The sequence below is a fragment of the Ipomoea nil genome, unplaced genomic scaffold, assembly GCF_001879475.1.
Source record: "Ipomoea nil cultivar Tokyo-kokei standard unplaced genomic scaffold, Asagao_1.1 scaffold2845, whole genome shotgun sequence".
Taxonomy (NCBI): domain Eukaryota; kingdom Viridiplantae; phylum Streptophyta; class Magnoliopsida; order Solanales; family Convolvulaceae; genus Ipomoea; species Ipomoea nil.
The window spans coordinates 2,599,482-2,620,940 of NW_017619273.1; the positions used below are offsets into that span (position 1 = coordinate 2,599,482).

The 21,459-nt window shown below is 36.8% G+C and overlaps 2 protein-coding genes across 5 annotated transcripts in view; both read right to left on the bottom strand.

Annotated features, from left to right (window-relative positions):
- Positions 1-706: 706 nt before the first annotated feature.
- On the bottom strand, positions 707-21,218 carry LOC109160043. 2 transcript variants are annotated; one of them, XM_019308151.1, is made up of 3 exons: positions 21,214-21,218; positions 19,367-19,370; positions 707-2,240 (listed from the first exon to the last, which is right to left on the bottom strand). In XM_019308151.1, exon 3 carries the CDS (start codon positions 2,214-2,216, stop codon positions 927-929), a length of 1,290 nt encoding a protein of 429 aa, XP_019163696.1. In that variant the 5' UTR covers positions 2,217-2,240; positions 19,367-19,370; positions 21,214-21,218; the 3' UTR covers positions 707-926. The 2 variants fall into 2 exon arrangements, with proteins under 2 accessions (XP_019163696.1, XP_019163697.1); XM_019308152.1 differs by lacking the exons at positions 19,367-19,370; positions 21,214-21,218 and adding an exon at positions 7,331-7,337.
- The window catches only part of LOC109160042 (chromatin structure-remodeling complex protein SYD), a 28,203-nt gene continuing 13,706 nt past the window's right edge, over positions 6,963-21,459 (bottom strand). Inside the window, exons 22-38 of one of the 3 annotated variants that reach the window (XM_019308149.1) lie at positions 19,853-19,969; positions 19,536-19,616; positions 19,155-19,262; positions 17,776-17,945; positions 17,134-17,212; positions 16,966-17,040; positions 16,372-16,469; positions 16,176-16,283; positions 15,715-15,772; positions 15,347-15,574; positions 13,920-14,687; positions 13,016-13,886; positions 11,184-12,914; positions 10,620-11,150; positions 8,238-10,548; positions 7,776-7,840; positions 6,963-7,276 (exon numbers count right to left, since the gene is read on the bottom strand). In XM_019308149.1, the coding sequence (XP_019163694.1) occupies positions 8,270-10,548; positions 10,620-11,150; positions 11,184-12,914; positions 13,016-13,886; positions 13,920-14,687; positions 15,347-15,574; positions 15,715-15,772; positions 16,176-16,283; positions 16,372-16,469; positions 16,966-17,040; positions 17,134-17,212; positions 17,776-17,945; positions 19,155-19,262; positions 19,536-19,616; positions 19,853-19,969 (7,302 nt within the window). In that variant the 3' untranslated portion in view covers positions 6,963-7,276; positions 7,776-7,840; positions 8,238-8,269. Of the gene's footprint in view, positions 7,277-7,775; positions 7,841-8,237; positions 10,549-10,619; positions 12,915-13,015; positions 13,887-13,919; positions 14,688-15,346; positions 15,575-15,714; positions 15,773-16,175; positions 16,284-16,371; positions 16,470-16,965; positions 17,041-17,133; positions 17,213-17,775; positions 17,946-19,154; positions 19,263-19,535; positions 19,617-19,852; positions 19,970-21,459 lie in introns of all 3 variants that reach the window. The other 2 variants (XM_019308148.1, XM_019308147.1) reach the window with 2 other exon arrangements.

Here is a 21,459-nt window from a genome sequence, read left to right on the forward strand (position 1 = left end):
GAGGATGACTCTTTCTTGGTATATTCCTATGTTGTAACGCGATCCATCATCCACAGACAGGCAAGAGAAAAATATTGAGGAGAGGGGACGAGATTACCTTACCTTGCAGGATGATCTATTAAACTAAGTTATGTGTAACAGACATGCAAAAATCAGGGTTAAAGCTAAAGATAATGATTAACAATTTCAACAAGAGATGCACGCTTCCCGGGTTTAGAGAAGAGTTACAGATTTAATGGATAATTTTATTAAATAGTTTCACTCCAATCACCTACCCAGTACCCATGGGCAATAATCTCGAGCTTTATTAACGAACGGCATACTCATAGCAACCCTAGGAAACCTTTGTTGAATTTGGAAGATAGAATGGCCTGGCGGGTGGAGAATAACACCACCCGCCAGTTAGGCCGGAAGCAATGATGAAGAATCAAGGAATAGAAAATGTATATAAGACTGAAATATATTAGTATTATCTGTGTTTTTAATAAAGAAACATAGTACATATATATATACAAACACATAACTGTAAGGAACTACCATTCATAAACAGACACAACCCTATAGATAAACCTAACTCTTTATTTTTCAACAACCTTCATATAAGCTTTGACTATATGAAAACATTATGCTACCATTGAACGTCAGAAGTGGGAGCAAGCAAGATTTACTTTCTCAATGAAATATGAAGTATTAAGAAGCAAGCTGATTTAGTATCAAAACAAAAATGGAATAAAATCTGTTAACAATCAAGAGTCATAAATAATGCTTAAATACAAAGAGTTCAAGCTATGATCACAACAAAAACCAAAGAAACTTTCCCTATTTTACAGAAAGTAGGTTTAACGTAGTGCACTGCCAGTTAGGTTTATACCTTACAGGTTGACTGGAAAACTTACAGATCTCCTATGCTGGGGAATTATTGATACTTATGGCCTATCCAGGCTGAGAGGACCAGATTTGAAAGGGACACAGGGCGTTGGAAGGTCTAATTCGTGGTCCTTGAGTTTCAGTTGCAGTACCATCCGCTTATTCTCTAATATCAACCTCTCATTCTCCAATCTTTCAATTTCGAGCTCTCTATCTTTCTCACTGCAAAATCTTTGCCACTTAAATCGCCTTTTCTCCAACTCAACGGCTTCTTCTTCAATACCAACCCTCTCTTCTTCCAATTGTAGCATCCGTTTCTTAATCCATGCTTTCCGTTCCCATTGGGATTTTGTAGGGTCCTGAAAGAACTCATCTATTTCAACTCCAAAACAATCATTATCAACAGATTGTTCATTTTCCCTTCTCTCATAACAAGTTCCCGTCTTTACTGCATCACCACTAGCAGTATTATTTTCTTCATCACCGGATTCATCGTCCACAGAATCATCATTTTCTTCAGCTTCGTCTCCTGGGCAGCCATTATTATCCTTTGAACAGTGCGTGGCAACTGATGAAGAATGAATTTGTAACTCAAGATCACTGCAATCTGGTATTTTTTGTCCATTATGGTAAGCACACATTTCCCTGTAAAACAAATGTTTTGAGCACAGTATCTTCTTTACGGTGTCCTTGGCCTTTGCAGAGAGCTGAGGCATCGAATCCATCAAAGCAGGATTTTCCACCACCGCACAAGAAGTACCTCTCCCGAGAATATCATTCAATTTCTTGTACCTCTTGTTTAAGTCATTGAATTTATCCTCGCACTGCTGGGGTGAGACATGACAACCTTTACTTATCATAATTTTTGAGACCGTTTTCCATTTACCCTTCTTCTGAATGCAACCGGACTTTCTCTTCAAACCCTCTGGACCCTCCAAACAAACGTCATCCCCAACATACGCAACCACTTGTATGAGAAGCTTAACTATGCTATCTGTCCACTTCATTCTCTGCCACTGAGATCCCTTTTTCCCCGGTGCCTCATCCTCGTTCTCGCCATTCCCATCCTCTGCAAGGCTCGGCTCATCCTCATCACTCATATCATTATTACAAAAAACTCTCTTATCCTTACCAAAAGTCATTGTAAAACCTTTTTGGGCAGGACCCTTACTTTCCAGCAGCTCAATACGCTTCCCGTTTTCAAGCTCCATCTTAAGATCCATTGATGATTGAATACGATTATTACCCACATCATTACCATTCAATTGAGGTTGTTGAGGCCTATTCATTCCCAAGAATCCACCAGAGTAACCCGACAAAAATCCATTACCCAGACCAGAGCTACTCATATTCACTCCTAAATTCCTAATAGTCTGAATCAACACTTGCTAATCGCCGATCGGGAAGGGAAGAAAAAGTTCTCCCTTGAAATTATCAACCACCAAAAACTTAAAATCAACACTTGTATCCAACAAAAATCTTCAATCTACACTCAGCATTACTAACAGAATTCAAAAATTACTAAGAAAAACCATATCTTCAGTTCACTTAATTCAGATGTGCTCGCAGACCAAAGAAGAAAAACATTCAAGATGTCAACTTGAACTTACCCAAAACAGAACCCATTGCCACAAACCCAATTATTAACAAATTTCCATTTCTTTAATGCCCTACCCAAAAATACAAAACCCAAATGAAAACAACCATGGACTACTAAAGTGCAAGTATATATATACGTATATGAGCCAAATAGAGATTATGATAATTGTACCCTTGAGAAAGAGAAACTTGCGATTTGGAAGAAGACGGTTGACGATGTAATCTGATCGAAAGTTGAGAAGATTAGAAAGAAGACTGCTATTTTAGGAAGGAAAAATGATAAGGCTTAAGTTCTAGAGCAAAAATATAGCATATCATGAATTGTAAATCGTGTTATACTGTAATAATTTTTTTTTTTTTTCTGTAATATATTTTGTTGATCGAATAATTAATAAATTGTGCAGGTTACGTGCATAGAGCTTGACTTTTATTTGAAAGAAAATTTGTAGAGCTAACACAAAACGTTACTAAAGAGTTAGATTTTCTAACCAACAAAATTTAGATTTTTTTTTTTTTTCATTCTTACTCAAGTAGCAAAAAGTCAAAGGGCTTCTGTCGAGCGGCATAGCTGTGACCGTTCAAATGAGAGATCTCAGTTTTAAATTTCAGTGTGAGGCTTTGACTCTTTGTGCTTCAGTAGGTGGTGAACAAATACTACATTCTAATTACATTCAAAAAAAATTACTCGTCATTTAGGGTCCGTTTGAAAATTCGGAAAATGACTTCTGAAAATATTTTCCGTTGACAGGGAAAAATGAAGCTATTTTGGCGGAAAATGATATCCCCCAAAATTTGGGGGAAATCATTTTCCGTAAAAATGTTTAAACATACAATTCTACTCATTTTTCCAGAAAATAAATTAAACACACCAAGTTTTCCAAAATGCAACCGAACGCTCGAATGGAAAATATTTTTTGAAAAATGACTCATTTTCCAGAAAATATTTTGCAGAAGTTATTTTCTTGCTTTCCAAACGGATCCTAATCACAATTCACGTTTTCTCATGTGAATTGTTGTATTGTTCTCATTGTATAATGTAGTGAGATAAAACAATCAAATCTTATTATTCATCTTACAATCCAATATTTACGAGAACAACGTTCTAGTAAATCTAAAAGTCTATAAATGATTAAATGATATTATCATAATAAAAGTCATCTAATAATTTTTAAATTTATTTATTTACAACACTCCCCCTTCGAGCATTATTACAACATACTCATGTTTAGTTAAAAACCTTACTAGAAAAAACTAATGAGAAAAAATCTAAAAGTTGAGGAAAAGAGTACATGGTGCATGTGTATTCATGTGTTACACCAGTTGTCTCGTTAAAAAACTTTTAATTAAGAAAATTATATAAAAGCTCAATCAAAAAAAAAAAAAAAAAGAAAAGAAGGTATAACGGTTAGTCTTCCATCTTCAAGATTTTTCAAGGAAATATAGCTCCCTCGGTCCCGAAGATAACGATATTCTAAACTTACACATTCTAATATAATAAACATGTCTTTCTAAAGTAATTGTAGAAAGGGATTTGGTGAACAAATATGCTAAATTGTCACTAGAGTAAACATTTTGTATAATAATCTTTTGACTCTTCTGGAACTCACATGGATTGAATCTTGTCACTATATGTTTTGTCAAATATAAAAATATAACAAGCACAAGAATGGTTTAGGTTGTTAGCACAAGTTGAGCAAAATTTGCAACCTCCTAAAGGTGCCAAGTTGACAAGCTAGCCACTTTTTGGGATTTGATTTGCACTCCCATACACACATTAGAGAACCTCTATGCTATATAATTCAATATGCTTTAAAAAAAGGTTCTTGTATATATAGTGGTGCAAACCCAATTCCCAAACCAATGTGGGACAAAGGCTACTTTAAAGCTTTCTCACCTTCACTTTCCAACTCAAATGGGCCTACTTTGAGAATCAATTTCTCATTCATCCATTATCCGTTTTGAGCGTACAATATATCAATCTCTTCGTCTCACTACAATGAACCCGAATCGACTTTGATCTGACCCAAATCAGAAGTGAACCCCAATAATATTTTTATCACAAAAATGCCACTTACAATGTCATTTTATGCTATTTTTCCAACAATCTCCCACATGAATGAAAAATTGATTTTCGGGATTGTTTTAAAATGGAATGACTATGTTCAACGGTCGATCCCTTCATAGGATAGGTAGGCGTTACCCTTTGAACCTTCCCTTGTGAAGATATATTTACTCTACTAGTTGTACGATAGAACGCGATGTCTTTGAATTGACTGCCGTTTGTGTACACGATAATATATCTCACACAGGAACCTCCCAACCCTGTTTTGTTCTCATGATTGTGCCTATTTTGGTTGTGGGTCACTGTTCCTAGTTTTTCAAGAGCTTCTAGAGAATTGAGCCCAATCAATTCTTCTTTGAAGCGACACTCACTTCTCTCTCACATAAGTGATTCTTTTATGAGTATCCCGCATACTCACACATGTCAACCGACATTCAAATCATTAAAGCATCATCGTGCTAGCCCCGTGCGGGAGTCACTGTTCTAACAAGGAGTGGTAAGGAGTTCGAGACCCCCATAGTGACACGCTTCGCTCTATAATTTAGTTGTCTCATTTAACCTAGGTGCCATCTAAGTTGGTACCCACTATAGAACTTTATTTCAAGGGCTTTAAATCCATCCCTCGTGTCAACTTTTCAGTTAACTCTCTACTTAACCCTTTGGTTAATGGATTCGATATATTGTCTTTTCACTTCACATAGTCAACCGAGACAACACCAGTTGCAAGAAATTGTTTAATGGTATTATGTCTACGACGTATATGTCTAGACTTAGGATATATACATATGACTTCGTACTCTACCAAGTGTGGCTTGACTTATCGCAAAGCACACATATTGGAGGTGCATGTCTTTTCCAACTAGGAACATCCTCGAGAAAATGGCGTGGCCATCCAACCTCTTCACAACATTTGTCTAAGGCTATCAGGTCAGATTTTATCGTGGATTTGGCTATCACAGTTTCCTTCAAGGATTTCCACGATACGACTGTACCGGCTAGTGAAAACACATAGCCACTCGTGGAGTTATAGTCCTTAATATCATATATCCAATTAATGTCACTATACCCTTCAAATACAACATGATATCTTGTATAGTTTAGTTCAAGGTCACAAGTATACCTAAGGTATCTCATAACCTTTACTATTGCCTTTCAGTTCATATCACTGGGTTACTCGTATATCTATTGAGTTTACTAACCGCAAAGGCAATATCCGGCCTAGTACAGCTCATAAGGTACATCAAATTACCAACAAACTGGGCATACTCTACTTGAGAATTACACTCTCCATGGTTCTTGGTTGGATGACCGTTTGTATCAAACGGTGCATTAGCCAATTGATCATCATCCTTGTTGAATTTCCTAAGGATTTTAGCAATATAATGAGTTGGCTTAACACTAGACCATCGTGCCTTCTAATGACTTTAATCCCGATGATTAAATCAACCAAACTCATATCCTTCATGCCAAATCTCACATTTAACATTTTTTCGGTAGACTTGATCATTACTACCAACGATGAGTATATCATCTACGTATAAACAAAGAATGACATAATCGTCTATCATTTCCTTAACGTAGACACACTTATCACTCTCGTTTATCTTAAATCCATTGGTTAACATCGCATGATCAAATTTCTCGTGCCATTATTTAGGCACTTGTTTTAAACCATATAACAATTTAACCAGCCTACACACTCACTTTTCTTGGCCCGAACAACAAACCCTTTGGGTTGTTTCTTATAGATTTCTTCATCTAACTCACCATTTAAGAAAGCGGTTTTCACGGGTGAACTTCCGAATTCCATAATACAACTATAACAAGTATTATCCTAATTGATCATGCTTAAATCAATGTCTAGGATTACCAAAGTTTTTAAAAAAATACAGTAACAATTTGATAATTTTTGCATCTAGGTCAAATTAAGATGCGTGGATTTTGTGCTTAAAATGCGTAAATTTTGTACTTAAAGTGCGTGAGTTATGTGCTTAATGTGAGTATTTGTTAAAACTTAAGGTGCGTGACCTTTGTGCTTAAGATGCGTGAATTGTATACTTAACGTGAGCATTTATTAAAACTTAAGGTGCGTGGATTTTGAGTTTAATGTGAATAGTTATTGAAACTTAATGTACGTGATTTTTCTTCTTAAGGTGCATGATTTGTATGCTTAAGGTGCATCAGTTGTGGCGAAATTTAAAGTTAGTCATTTTAAAACATTAGGTGCGTACTTTGTATTTTTAAGCACAAAAAAATTTTGAAGGAATTTCAGAGCCGAAACATTTTCGAATCGGAATATACTTCTTTTTTTTAGTACTACCGACTCTATTACAATATAGTATATATTCATTACTAAAAAACAAAAAGTCAATGCCACCTCTCAAACACACAACCTCCCTCCCATATGAAATAACAACTTGGTACCACTAGAGTGTAAGTCCAATCGGAGGATATACTTTAAAACAGCTAGTTCAGAATTAACTGTCAATAAGCCAATCTCATCAGACACAAGGAGTCATGACTAGAGAAGCAAAGCTCCCATTTGATACCAATAAGTTAATAATGCTATTTGTTGGTACAAAGGCTTCGCTGGCATTTGTGTCTGGAAGTTGTATAATTACACCACTATTTTACAGATAATACATAAAAGTTACACATACTTTGGTCATTCTATCTAATTCTTAGGATCTAGAAGCAATTAGGTAGCTCCAAAACATAAGCATCCATATCTAATCATCTATCCACATCCTGGAACAAAGATTAGAGTTCTCAGCAAATTAACAAGAGGTTTAGAATCATTACAATCTTAACCAACAAAAATCATAAATAACCAACCCCCCTCCCCATACAACCAAAACGACAAATTATATCACGCACCCCGAGATCTACATTGCAAGGTGGACGTCGATACAGGTTCATTTTTAGTATAGTGCAATTTTATTTTTAGTGTACTACAAGTTCATTTTTAGTATATTGTAGATTTAAATTTGGTATACTTCATTTTTAGTAGGTTTAATATTTTGATGCAAAGTTCATTTTTAGTGTATTGCAAGTCAAAATGAACCTGTAGTACACTAAAAATGAACTAGTAGTATACTAAAAATAAATCTACAGTATACTAAAAATGAACTTGTACCAGGAGCCCATCATGCTATGTGAACCTCAGTCCATGATATAAGCATTGCAAACAAACCTGTTGGGCCCCATACAAGGAAAAGAATACAGGAACAAAAAGTGAGCTATATACCTTGCAAAATTATTCTAACTGTAAGATTGATATCTACTTGAGCTCTTGCTGGATGATATCCATCTCTGAAGAAGACAAGAATATAGAAAATAAATCCTCCTGTACAGGCTAAACCACTTTGTGATAATTTTAAAGTGCCAATAACACAGTTATTACATGCAAAGGTAGAACATTGACAAACCAAGATTTATTGTCCATGCAACTTCTAAGTGAGATAAATCACTATGATATATTGATATTGACCTACAGGCTACAGGACATATTGACTAAGGAGAAAACTAAATTCTTTTTGCAGGTAAAGATCTTGATGTCCTCTCACTAAGAAATTGAAAAATTATCTAAAAGTCCCACCAAAAAAATGTATCTCATAAAAGAGAAACATAGTAAGAAAAAGAAACATAAAGGCAAGAGGTAGAGCCAGGAAATAATTCCATATCTAAGAAATCAAGGATCAAGCCTTACCAAATGACAAAACGTGAGGAGATAAAAATCAGTCATTGATGGGATAAGTCTTTATCATCACCCTCCAGAGCAGATGGCAAACCTTCATCAGCAGCAGTGGAGCAGTCTCCTACTTCTGATTCTACAATTGGATCATCGTTAATACAAGGAATCCCATGAGAGCCATCAACAGGCTTTTCAAATGAAATATCTCCCTTGAGATCTGTAGCCAAAGAAATATCCGAAACTGTCTCCTTGTAAGTAACTGTTTCTGAAGTTTCAACAGCCATCTGAATAAAATCATCTTTAGTTCCAGACGTTCCAACTGGACTGTTTTGGTCTTTGTTACTTTCAAGATTGGAAACATCTTCAATTGCATCGTAAAATTTTTCTTGGACTTCAACTGCAGAGTCTTCAGGAATTTTTTCCAAGTTCTCATTTGGAACTTCAACAACTTCAGCTTCAAGTAACGTAACAGCCTTAGCAGTAACCATTTCAGAGTTCTGAGGAATCTGCTTGATTTCCACCTCATTACAAGATGCTACAGTTGTAGGTTCATGACCCCTTCCATCCGATTTTTTATTCTCTTGTACTTCAACCATAAAATCTTTCTGAGATGGATTTTCAGAAATTTCTGTTCCTGCCAAAGCTCCACCATCAACAGAGGAAACCTCCCCAGCAATCTCTTTTTCTGTGTTATGAGAGATCATCTCAGAATTTTCTTCTGTTGCCAAGGCACCAACTTCAACAGAAATATCCTCCTTAACGGTTTCTGTTTCCACAATCTCAAAGATCAGCTTCATTTCAGAATGAGTTTCCGATGCCCCAAAAGCAGTACTAGGTTCAGGTTCAGCAATTCCAGTGTTTGATGTACCTTTATTTTCATCAGATACCTGGTTCCTCAGTACTTCCCCACATGGATCCTCAAAATTACCTGCTTCTTTTACAACTGCATAGTCAACTGAAGTAGACTGCCTAACAGTTTCTATACCCATGTTCTCAGATATCATCTGAGAATTTTCTGCTGCTGCTAAAGTGACATCTTCAACTGAAGTATCATCTAAAATTGTTTCTGTTTCCACAGTCTCCAAGATCTGCTTCATTTTGGATTCAACTTCTGAAGCCTGAGTGGCACTACAAGGTTCAGGTTCAGTAGGGTTCAAATTATCTTTATTTTTGTTATTGACTACCTGTTCCTCAACCAAAATGTCTTCCCCAATTTGATTCTCAGAATTCTCTGCCGCTATAAATGCAAAATCAACTGAAGTAGTCTCCTTTGCAGTTTCTGCTTCCAATTTCTCAGATGTATATTCCATTTCTGTCATAACTTCAGATGCCTCAGCAACAGTATACATTGAAGATTCAACAGCTTCAGGATCAGAAATATGTTCATTACCATCAATGTCCTGCTCCACTTGCACTTTAGGCACTAGATCTTCCTGACATGAATTCTCAGATTTCTCCTCTGCAGTTACTTCAACTGAAGTACCCTCCCTAACAGCTTCTGTTGCCACATTCTCAGAGATCTGCTTCATTTCAAATACAATTTCTGAATCCCCAGCAGCAATACTAGGTTCACTAATTTCAATTTTTGAAACATTCTTATTTCCATCAGAAATTTGGTTATCTTGTACTTCATTGGTAAAATTTACCCCGCATGGATTCTCAGAGTTTCCTGCTGCTGCTACAAATCCAGAGTCAACTGAAGTAGCCTGCCTAACACGTCCAGTTTCCACATTCTCAGCGATCTGCTTTGTTTGAGATGCCTCAGCAGCAATATATTGTTCAGGATCACTAATTTCAGAATTTGAAATATCATTAGTTTTATCTGATCTTTGGTTCTCTTGTACTTGAACTGCAGAATCCTCCCCACAGGGATTCTCAGACTTTTCTGCTGCTGTCACAACTCTAACTTCAACTATCTCCAGATTCTCAGAGATCAGTTGTGCTTCAGAGTCCTCTTCAGATGCCCTAGGAGCAGCACTACATTTAGATTCACCAGGTAATGGGTATGAAGTATCATCATTTACCTCCAACTTCTCTCCTGCCCCAACAATTCCAATTGAAGTAGCCTCTTTAGAAGTTACTGTTCCTAAATCATCAGAGATGCACTCTATTTCTGAGTCATTTTTAGATGCCTCAAAAGCAGTAGCATGTTCACCTTCATTTACTTCAGGCTTTGAAATACCTTCATTTGCATCAGAAATTTGGCTCTGTGGTACATCTATTGCAAGGCCTTCCACTGAAGAAAATTTTGGCTCAACACCTTGAATATCCCCAGAAATTACCTCAGCGTTTATCTCCATTTGGTTCTCTGCAGACAAAAGCAATTCTAAGTGATTTTTAAATACTTCAACAGAAGTACAATGTTGAGCTTAATTTATTTCAGGTTTAAAATACTACCTTTATTTGCATCAGACTTTTTGCTCTCTGGTTCATCTACTGCATGGTCATCCACAGAAGAACTTTTAGGATCAACAAATTTAATATCCCCCAAAATTACATCAGTGTTTATCTTGCTTTGGTTCTCTGTAGAGCAATGGACTTCAGCCTCATTTTCTGATGTTGCAGAGGCAGGATTGTATTGAGTTTCACTCAATTCAGATATCACCTCATGTTTAGCCATTTTGGACCCTTGGCTATTTTGGGATTCAACTGGGGGTTCAACTGTAACATTGTCCGAAGTGGCCCCCTCATTAGAAACTCGTTCCATGTCTTCCATAACACAAGGTTGAGATGTATCGTCTGAAGTGGCTACCTCATTAGGAATTCTTTCAATGTTTTCCTTCAAAACCTGGTTTGAATTGGCTACATCTGAAATCTTCCTCTCCTCAATTTCAGCAACCAAATCTTTGTCAGACTCACACTGTGGCTCTATTCTTGCAGGCTCTAAACTTTCAGAGCCTTGCACAGCCAAAGATGTATTTTTTTCAATGTTACATGGATTTAAAGAAACTTCAAATGATTCAACAGCTGATTTAGTTTCAGATTCACAGACCACAGGAAGATGAAGCAAAGCATCATCAGCATTAGAAATGTTCCCCTTATCATCTGTTCCAATTTGGGAGACATTTCTTTCTTGGGTCATTGCATCTTCACAGACATCATTTTGGGTTTCCTGAGCTTGTGCACAATGATCTTTATCAGACTTATCTATGGGGGATTCAGCAACAGTAGTTTGTGGCCTTGATTGACAAGCACTAGTTTGTAAATTTTGACAGGGTTGAGATTCCATGTCAACATTATTTTCAATCTCCTGAGCTTGTGCAGTATGATCCCTTTCAGAATTCTCTACTGGGCATCCAGCAACAGTAACTTGCATCTCTGAATGAGATTCGCTAGTATGCAAAGTTGGACTAGGTTGTGATTCATTAGTTTCTGGGTTTGCCCCATCTTCAGAAACATCATTTTTTATCTCTGGAGCTTGCACATCATGATCATTGTCAGACTTATCTGAGAGGGACTTGGCAACTGCGGTTTGCCTCTCAGACTGCAGTTCACTAGTTTGCATAGTTGGAGTTTGTACCTTCTCAATGCCACTTGAATCTGCAATAGGTTTTGGCTCAGGCACCTTGCAAACTTGTGCTAAAGAATCATTTGTGAGAGAACCCATTCCCTGTCCTACATCTGACTGTACTGAAGATTGAATCACCAATTCTGTTTGTGGAGATACACTAACAAGAACATCTGCCTCAGAAGATGGTAAAATGGAGGATGTCATGCCGTCCAGATTGTCAGTCCCCTTTGGCTTTGAGATAGGAGCCACCTCCAGAACAGGATCTTCTTGGTCCAGTTCTTTTCTATCCACTTTATCAGGATTATTTTCATCCTCAGTCACTTCAGGTTTTGAATCAATGGAGTTATTTGCCAAATGATTGTCACTCTCTATTTTGCTAGTGTCACTTTTATCCCCATCCAACATATCAAGATTACATTCCAAAACAGGATCTACTTCCCCTGGAGTTTTAGAAGCTGAGGACTTATTCTGCAAACTTGAACAAACAATAGACTCAGGCTTCAGTCCAAGAGCCCCATTTGTAGCACTAGTCTTGCCTACGGGCATTTTGCTATCTCCTTTCTGATCTAGATCATCAGGAATAATAGATTCAGAACCTGAAGCTGTAACAAGAGTTTCTGTCGTGATTTCCACCTTGTTAACCTCAATAGAGGGATTGGCCGAGACACAAAAAGAAGTGCTACTCCCTCTTTTAATCTTTTGAGACTTTCTTGATTTAGGTTTAGATGAGACATCCTTCTCCACTACTGCAATTGTATCAACTTCAGTTTTGTGAGTATGTATAGTTGCAGGTTCAGCATTGCTTTGAGAAGATGCCTGAGGGCCGACTACACTTGTCAGTCTCTGTTCTTCCTTTTCATCATCTTTATTCCCAGAATGGCCCTCACATTTTTCTTTCGCAGACTTGCCAACCACAGCAGTTGATTCTAAAATTGATGCAGTCTGTATGGCCTTCTTACCAACATTTATCTTAGAACTATCAGTTTCTGTTCCAGATTTGGAACTGCCTAACTCAACCCTAAGAGAATTTTGACTTTCAATCTGCTGAGGAACTCCATCCTTCATCAACACGGAATCATGCTTAATTTCGGCACTTTGAACAGCATTTGAACAACTTTCAGATGCAACTTTTGATACATTTCCACTAATATCATTCCTTGACTCACTTTTATTTTCTTCACCTGTAAAATTACCAACAAAAGATCAACTTTTCAGAACTCGACACAGCCATAGTCACTTTAAAATCACTTGGTACAAGAAAAATTTGGGATATATCATCTACCTCTCAGATTCTCATCTGTTTCTCTTTCCAATACTTGAGACTCAGAATGGAGCTCTTTTCTTGTACTCATATCATCATTCACTTTGGCATCATGAGTTTGAGATGGATCTAGCTTGACAGCACTTTGTTCCTCAACTTCCCTACTGTGCTTAGAATTAGAGATTTCTTTGCTACCAAGATCTTTAGTTATTCGAGATGTAACAGGATTGAGCAAATTTGTCTGCAGTGAAGCTTCAGTTTCCGGATTGCTTCGGGTGGTGGGCTTCCTCCCAACAGACACCCTGGACTTCTTATGTGGGGGTTCATTTAATTCTAAAATCTGATTAGCTGATACTTCAGAACCAACATTTGTAGCCAAATCCTGTCTCTTTCCCCTTCGCCTAGGGGCCTCCCCTCCTGTCTGAGGTTTTCGCCCACGTCCTCTACCTTGCTTGGGGGCAGGTGTAGGAGCAGAAGCATGAAGAACTGTATTTGTTATAGGCATTGGTGCTGCTGGTCCAGAAGTAAGAGCTAGCTGATTACCAGAATCTTGCTTACCGACAACCCCCATGGTGGAAGAATTATCTGAAGAAACAGAACCAAGAACCGATGGAGAGGGAGTAATTGGTGCTCTCTCGGAACCTGTTCTAGAATTGCTTGCTGCAGGGGAAGATGAAATAACTGGAACAGCTGAATGTGAACTTGATTCTTTACTGGCAGAAGATGCAAAAACAGGAGCAGGTGAAACTGAGTTTTCATCCTTGCCAGTAGAAGCCAAAGCCAGAGGAACGGGTGAAACAGAATTCAGCTCCTTGCTTGTCGAAGATGGTGCAACAACAGGAAGACCCGAAACAATAGTTGGTTCCTTGCTAACAGATGCAGGCGGAGCAGGCGATACTGAACTTTGTCCCTTAGGCGGAGCAGGTGATACTGAACTTTGTCCCTTACCAGTTTCCATCTCAGTGGTAGAATGGGGAACTGGATCTTGATCATTAGTTCTGGAGGAACTTGAAGCATTCACTGTTTGTGTTACAGTGTCAGGATTGCCTTGACAAACAGGAACAGTTTGTATAATTGTATTCTGTTTTTTACCCCGGCGCCTTGGGGCTTCTCCAATTTGAGATTTTCGACCTCGCCCTTGACCACGTCCCCTGCCTCGACCAGAGGTGGGATGACCAGGGGGGTTTGGCTGAGGTACAGCAGGAACAGCTGGAAGAGAAATGGACTGAGAAGTAGGAGTAATGCATGTAGTAGTATTCTGTTGGATGGTTCCAGTCACACCTTCCACAGAAGAACCAGGCATAGACTCTGGACGAGGAGCAAGAGTCACTGGACAGCTAGAAGCATTTTGTATATTGGACCCTGTAATCACCTCATCACTTTCCTTGGTTGCAGGTACTGTAATAGGTGGCGGAGAAACATTAGCAACTGGCACTGTTCTTTTTGGCCTCCCACGGCCACGTTTAGAAGGTGGGGTAACCTCTGTGCTGTGTTGAACAATAGGTACTGGAGTCTGTTCCGAAGACTGGATGGATGGTAGAACTTGCTCTTCAGCATTGGCCACGGTAGAGCTACTACTTGCGGGCAATTTCTTTTCTGACATTTCGTCTTTTGCAACTGGGGATTCAGGAGACTCAGCAAGACACATTTTTTCAAATTCCTCCTCCGTCCATTGCTCTTCATAGGAGCGCACCTTAGGAATTAGAATAAAATAATGTTAACACACACACACGTATATATAAAGACCTCAGGGAATTAAAAACTACTATGTATATGGATGAAAAGGCACATTCGGTACCTATAGTTTACCACTTACTCAATTTTAGTACTCTATGTTTAACTATGAAAATTTTTAACCCAGATGGATATTGTAACATAAATAACCCCAAAACCTAAGCTCGGTTAAGTACTTGCCAGAAGTAGCCAGTTTCTTGATCTCCATAAGACCATAACCAGACATATAATGGACTTCACATGAAAGATGAGCAAATGCTAGATGTTGATTTGTGTGACCAAGGCAGCAAATCCAATAATAAAGATCTGTGCACATAGCTTTTGGAAGAAATTGCCTGATCTGCCCCTTTATTGTACCCACCAAAATTGAAGAAATCACCAGTATAGACTTATCAGTTAGGTTGAAGTTCAAAGGCCATAGTCATGTATCCTACATGTGACTCTTAACAGCAGTTAGGTATAGGGTTGTTTGAGTTACAAAAACGTATATTTAAGGGCTAAAAGTGTTTATAGTGAAACATAAAGGAATAAACTTAAGTGGCAAACTATAAGGTTCAAATGGGTCTTTTCCTGTGTGTTTATGCATATGATTCCCTAGAATATACAATATAGACTAACCTCTCTAGCTCTTTTTCCACGTCCATAATGTTGGGTATCAAGACCTCCAAGATACTGACCCTTCCGCTTTACCCCAGTACTTGGTATCACAGTTGGTGTATCATCAGATATTTTCATCGCTTCATAGAATGGTTTTAAGTCTTCCTCTGTCAAAAGTCGAGAAGGCAAAGGAGGAACAGACTCAGAATTTTCTGCCCCCTTTTCTGAACACAATTTCTTCCATACTACCTGAAATTTAAGTTTAAGTTCTCAATAAAGAGGTACTGCATGCAAACTTGGGAAAAATTATATACTCATGAGAAATTCGACAGACAGAGAGAGGGAAAAAGCAAAAGACTGCAGAATCATCACAAGTATTCAGTAAGTACCATCTCTTCTTCTTGCCTCCTTTTGTCAATTGATTCAAACACATCGATTTCTGACTCACTAAATAGACAAAAGAAAGTGAAATATTAGACAGCTTAGGGGAAGTACGGAAAAAATATCAGAAATTCTATGTAGCCAGTTCTGGACGCAGCAAGAGTATTTGGATAAGTGACATAAATGTGAAACCAAGGGAGGGCAAGGGAGAAGATAAGTGCATTCAGCTTGCATGTGATATCCAAAATGAATGTAATGGGGGAATTAGATATAAGAAACTTCTATTAATATAACATCACCTAAAACACAAAAAGAATTGCCAGAAAGTTATTAAGCATATTACAGCCAGTAGATAAATAGGGAGAGAACTGCATGAAGACAGAGGTATGTGAATAATGCCCTTGTCTATAGGAGCCATTTGACATAATTTCCATTTCTAAACAAATCACATATGGCTTAAGTTGTTCACCTGCGTGCAATAAGATCATTTAGAGCATCATCATTTAGCACAGGTGCAGCTTCCTCTTTTTTGCTTTCCCGGAGGAGGGACTCCAAGTATTCTCTTCGATCCTCCGCACTACAATTCAAACAAGCATATTACATGCAATTTATTCAGGGTGCTATGCCAATGGTGAGATTCAGATTAAAATATCTTTTTAAATGACCTTGTGTTATTGTCAAAGAAGCCTGCAGTAATGCTCTGATTAGCGACTCCAAGTTTGTGCTCTGCAGCAGCTCTTACTTGTTCCTCCACTGTTTGCACCTAACTCATATATTGGAAAAGGATAAGTCATGAATGCAATTTCCAAAATTAAGATTGGTGCTAATAAAATTGGATGAGAATGCAACAAGAATAAGAGGTCTTGAATATTCATGGGCTATTTCACCTTCAACAAATGGTTCCAACAAAAATTCATTCTCACAACAAAAGAATAGCCAAAAAAATTGACCAACATTTGATATTATACACCATATCTCCACACCGATAGAAAAGATCTTTCAAAAATAGCAAACAGGAAAAAAAAAATATTTAATATTATCCACCATTTCCATATTACAAAAAGGTCCTTTTATGAACAATATTAATTTTTTAAACAGCAACCTGCAATCATGAATTCTTATGCTCTATGTATGCATCTCCAATCTTTTTATAAAATAGCCTAGTTATCACTTAACAATAACATACATAGACCCACCACCAGAAAATTCAAAAGAAAATATGAATCTTTCATATCTAAATTGAGGCGCAATGTACGTACTGTTTCTAATCGAAGAACAAGAACGTCCTTCTTTTGTCCTATCCTATGAGCCCTTGCCTGTGCTTGCAAATCAACCTGAGACCAACAACGTGAAAACAATTTATAAGATACTCTGTGGTATTCAAGAATTTATAAAAAGATTGTTGATATAGGTGTTTATATTGTTGCCTGTGGATTCCAATCGGTGTCAAAAATTATCACTGTATCAGCAGCTTGAAGATTCACTCCAACACCCCCAGCCCGGATACTGGAAAAAACTTCTTATTAGTCAGTTTGATACACATGAATACATGGCAAATGCAAACATATAAATGTTAGGAAATCCCAATTCACAACATAAAATTTTAGACCAATAACCTAGTTGTATAGATAGTAAGCCCGATCTTAAATTTGAAAAATATTCCACTTAGCATATATGAAATAGGAGCTATGAAACTTTTTGTGGCAGCAAAGCTGTGGGAGTCAAACTAAATGTTTACAATTATTTATGAACAATTTATTTTTTCAATCTAGTCAAAATACTCATCTAGGATGATAGATTCTCTAGTTATATAAAATTAAATCGAAAAAGTTAACCAAATATATGGTGATAAATGAGCATCTCAAATCAAGTATTACTAAACAGATAAATGGAAGACAACCTAATTATTTATGTTCGCGAAAGAAAAGGTTTCTGAACTAAGTACTATATATCATTATCTCCTTTCACTCCTCCTACTCAGGAATATTGAAGAAACTTAAAAAGAAAAACTCCCCTATTAACTTGATAGAACTGCAAATCTAATTGATTGCTGTAAATTTGCTAATTACCTTAGCAAAAATATAAAATATGGAGAATTAGGGTCATTGAACTTTTCAATAAGGGCTCCTCGCTCACCCCCGGATGTATGTCCATCCAAGCGAAGGTACTTATACTGTTTCCAGTAGAGATACTCCTCCATCACATCAAGAAGTCTAGTCATTGTTGAGAACAGCAAGACCTAGAAAAAGAACAAATCTCAATAACAGCCAGTTGATTCGAACAGCCATGGTTCTCGCAGCGAAAAGTGAGCATAACCAACACTAACAGATTTAGTTTAAGCAGGATAAGAAGGAAGAAGAAAACATCTCTTCTTAGCATTACAATTCCACAAATGCTACAAGTATGAACATTTTTATAGTGAAAAGAAAACAAAAACACTTCACATAACATATACGGAGACTACGGAGTACATATGTATATTCCCTTTTTGGAGGTTATTCCACTTAATAAGCCTTAGTTCTTGAGGGAAAAGAAAGCATAACCAACAGATTTCTTTTAAGCAGACAAAAATGAAGCATCTCTACCGAGCATTGACGATTCCACAAAGGCAGCAAGTAGTAACATTTTTATAGTGCAGAGGACAAGAAAAAACACCATTCCACTTATGTGTGTGTGTATATACGGTGAGGTTCCTATGAGAACCAACCTCCCCATGAGTCCATGAGAACCAATCTCATCCATTAAAAAAATAGATCTATGAATGAGATTAATTGGGGGATTAAAAACGCATGTGTACATATTAGGCATTATGATGTGTGCATATTAAGCATGTGTTGGGTGTAACATAGGGACATGCTTAATATGTGCACATCATAATGCCTAATATGCACACGCGCATTTTTAATCCCCCAATTAATCTTATCCATAGATCTATTTTTTTAATGGATGAAATTGGTTCTCATGGACTCATGGGTAAGTTGGTTCTCATATGATCTATATATATATATATATATATATATATATATATATAGACAAACACACACACACACACTTTCAGGAGTTTATTCCAATTTTGATCCCTTGACTATAGTGGCATTTTTACCTATAGTGCTCCACTTTGATTTTTTTTTTTTTTTTTTTAAAACAACATTCCAGTTATGCTCCTTTTGACAGTATTCTCTAGTGACATGCTGATGGAAAATGTCACCAGAGATCCTGGAGATAACACTGGGAAGAAGACCAAAAGTAGAAAAAAAAAAAAAAAAAATATTTAACCGAGCACTAACTGCGAAAAAATATCGAAGTCTAAGTACCATAGGTAGAAATGGCTATAGTCAAGCATCCAAAACTGGAATAAATTCTTTTTTTTTTTTTGGGTTAAGTGGGTAACTATGAATGTTAAGTTGTTTACTTTATGAACATTTAAAACTATTGAGTATTGACATACCCGATGATCTGTGGCCTTCAGCTTCGGCAGTAGTCTATCTAACACCTCAAGCTTCCCACAAAGTCTCACCACATATGGCAAGTAATGCTTTGGAATAAACTCATGAACCTAACAATAGCAAAAATATGTTCAAGAACATTTAAGCAAAAGAATGCAATGGTCACAAACCAACTTCTACATACAACAGATCCCCCCTGGAGTATTTAGATAACAATACTAGGGTTGGCAACTGAGTGGAATCTATCAGTTAGACTGTTCGTCCCAGGCAGGAGTGCAGGACCATGCAATCAATCTGCCCTTACCGATAAACATTCTTAAAAAAACCGAAAAACAGTAAACAAGAAACAAAAACTAAATAGAGAGAATTAGAGGGAGCAGTACCTCCTCTACATGAAGTTGACTAAGATATGGATGATTGCATATATTACGGAGCTCCATCACAGAATTGTGAACAGATCGAGCCTAATAAAACAGTAAAATTAAAGGTTAAATGGTAGAAAAAACAGAGTTGCTCCTAGAAGTTTATATACACATGCAAGACTAGAGGAATATTGTATAAAATATAAAATAAAATGAAATGATTAAATTAAAATTAACAATAGCACATTAAAATAATCTTCTATAACCAATTATAGAATATGCAGGCAAGCAACAAATACAAGCAAGTGTTTAAAGGTGAGTAATAAAGTTGAAGCAACCTTTGAAGTTCCAATTGCACCAAGATTGTCTTCAACCCTCTTCATCAACAATTTTTGATATGCAGAAGCCTCACATCTAACAAGTCTCTCAATCTTCTCAGGCAATTGATTCTCAACCTATTATAAGTATTTGAAAAGGGAAAACTATCAGCACTAGAGAATACAACATAAAAACTTGCCTGTAAACACTTGAAACTGGCACTTAAGATGTGAAATAGCATCCTCCTGTAAGGATTCGGCACTGATGTTTTACATGCAGAAATACTACTCTCAACTAGACACACACCTCAATCGTTGGGATTGAGTACATTGACTATATGTAAATATGGATCCTATTCAGTTATGAGTTATCATGCCTGAAGTGCTGAAGCCACCAATGTTGGACTATCACGTATTTCTTAAGTTCAGTTAAAGTACGTTTCTATCTACATCTTCCTCTTCACTCATATCATTGCCCTGTTATCAATCTTTCAAAGAGGCCACTTGAAGGTCTACATATTACAAATCCAAATCATTTCATAGATTTCTATCAATTTTATTTCAAAGGATGCCACTGTTCCCCTAAGTACATAAATACTCTCTCAATCCCAATTTAACTATCCTAGTTACTATTCTTGGGGTCATTTTAGCAAAATCTTCACTTATGTTTAGAAACTAAAAATCTTCAAGTTTAGAAATTAAAAATCAGACATTAAGTATTAGTAGCATCAAGAACCACAATTCAGAATATTAAAGAAATATGTTTTAAAATTGTGGCAGAAATCAGATTGTGTTTATCATCAGGAAGAAAAAACTGACAGCCTTTGCGGAACAAAAGGAATACATAAATAAGGACTATCATTATATTCTCACATACCCATCCTAGCATTAAAATTTTAAAATCTATGGACATTTTGCATCATCGCAACCCAAGGCACCACCACAGAGAATCATCTGCTTAACGGTTGTTCATTTGAATTTGCCTTTCAATTTTCTACAAGCAAAACCCCAAGGGGGCGTTTGGTTCAGGTTATATTATATAACCAAGGGAATGTGACATTCCCGAGCTTACATTCCTATGTTTGGTTCATTTTCTCTGAGGGAATATAACATTCCCAGGGAATGCAACATTCCCTCCACATAGGATTTTGAAGGGAATGTGATTCCCTTCATTTTGTTAGGTAATGTAGGATAACCTTGCATATTTATGAATTTTGTCATTTTAATTCTAATTATTTAAAGATATATATTTTATGTTAGCTTATATATATATATATATATATATATATATATATATATATATATATATATATATATATATATATATATATATATATATATATATATATATATATATATATATATATAAAAGATAAGATAACCCTAAACCAAACATAATTATATTACATGCCTCAATTTTAACCAAACACAGGAATCTAACATTCCCAGTAATCTAACATTCCCAGCAATCTAACATTCCTAAGGTAATCTAGCATTCCGTGAACCAAACGGCCCCCAAAACCTTCTCATTCAAGTCAATCAGATGATCTTCCTCAAATTAAGAAACTGGTCAGGCAAGAGAAAATGACAACATGGGACAACCCAGGCAAATTGGTCAAGCCGTTGAC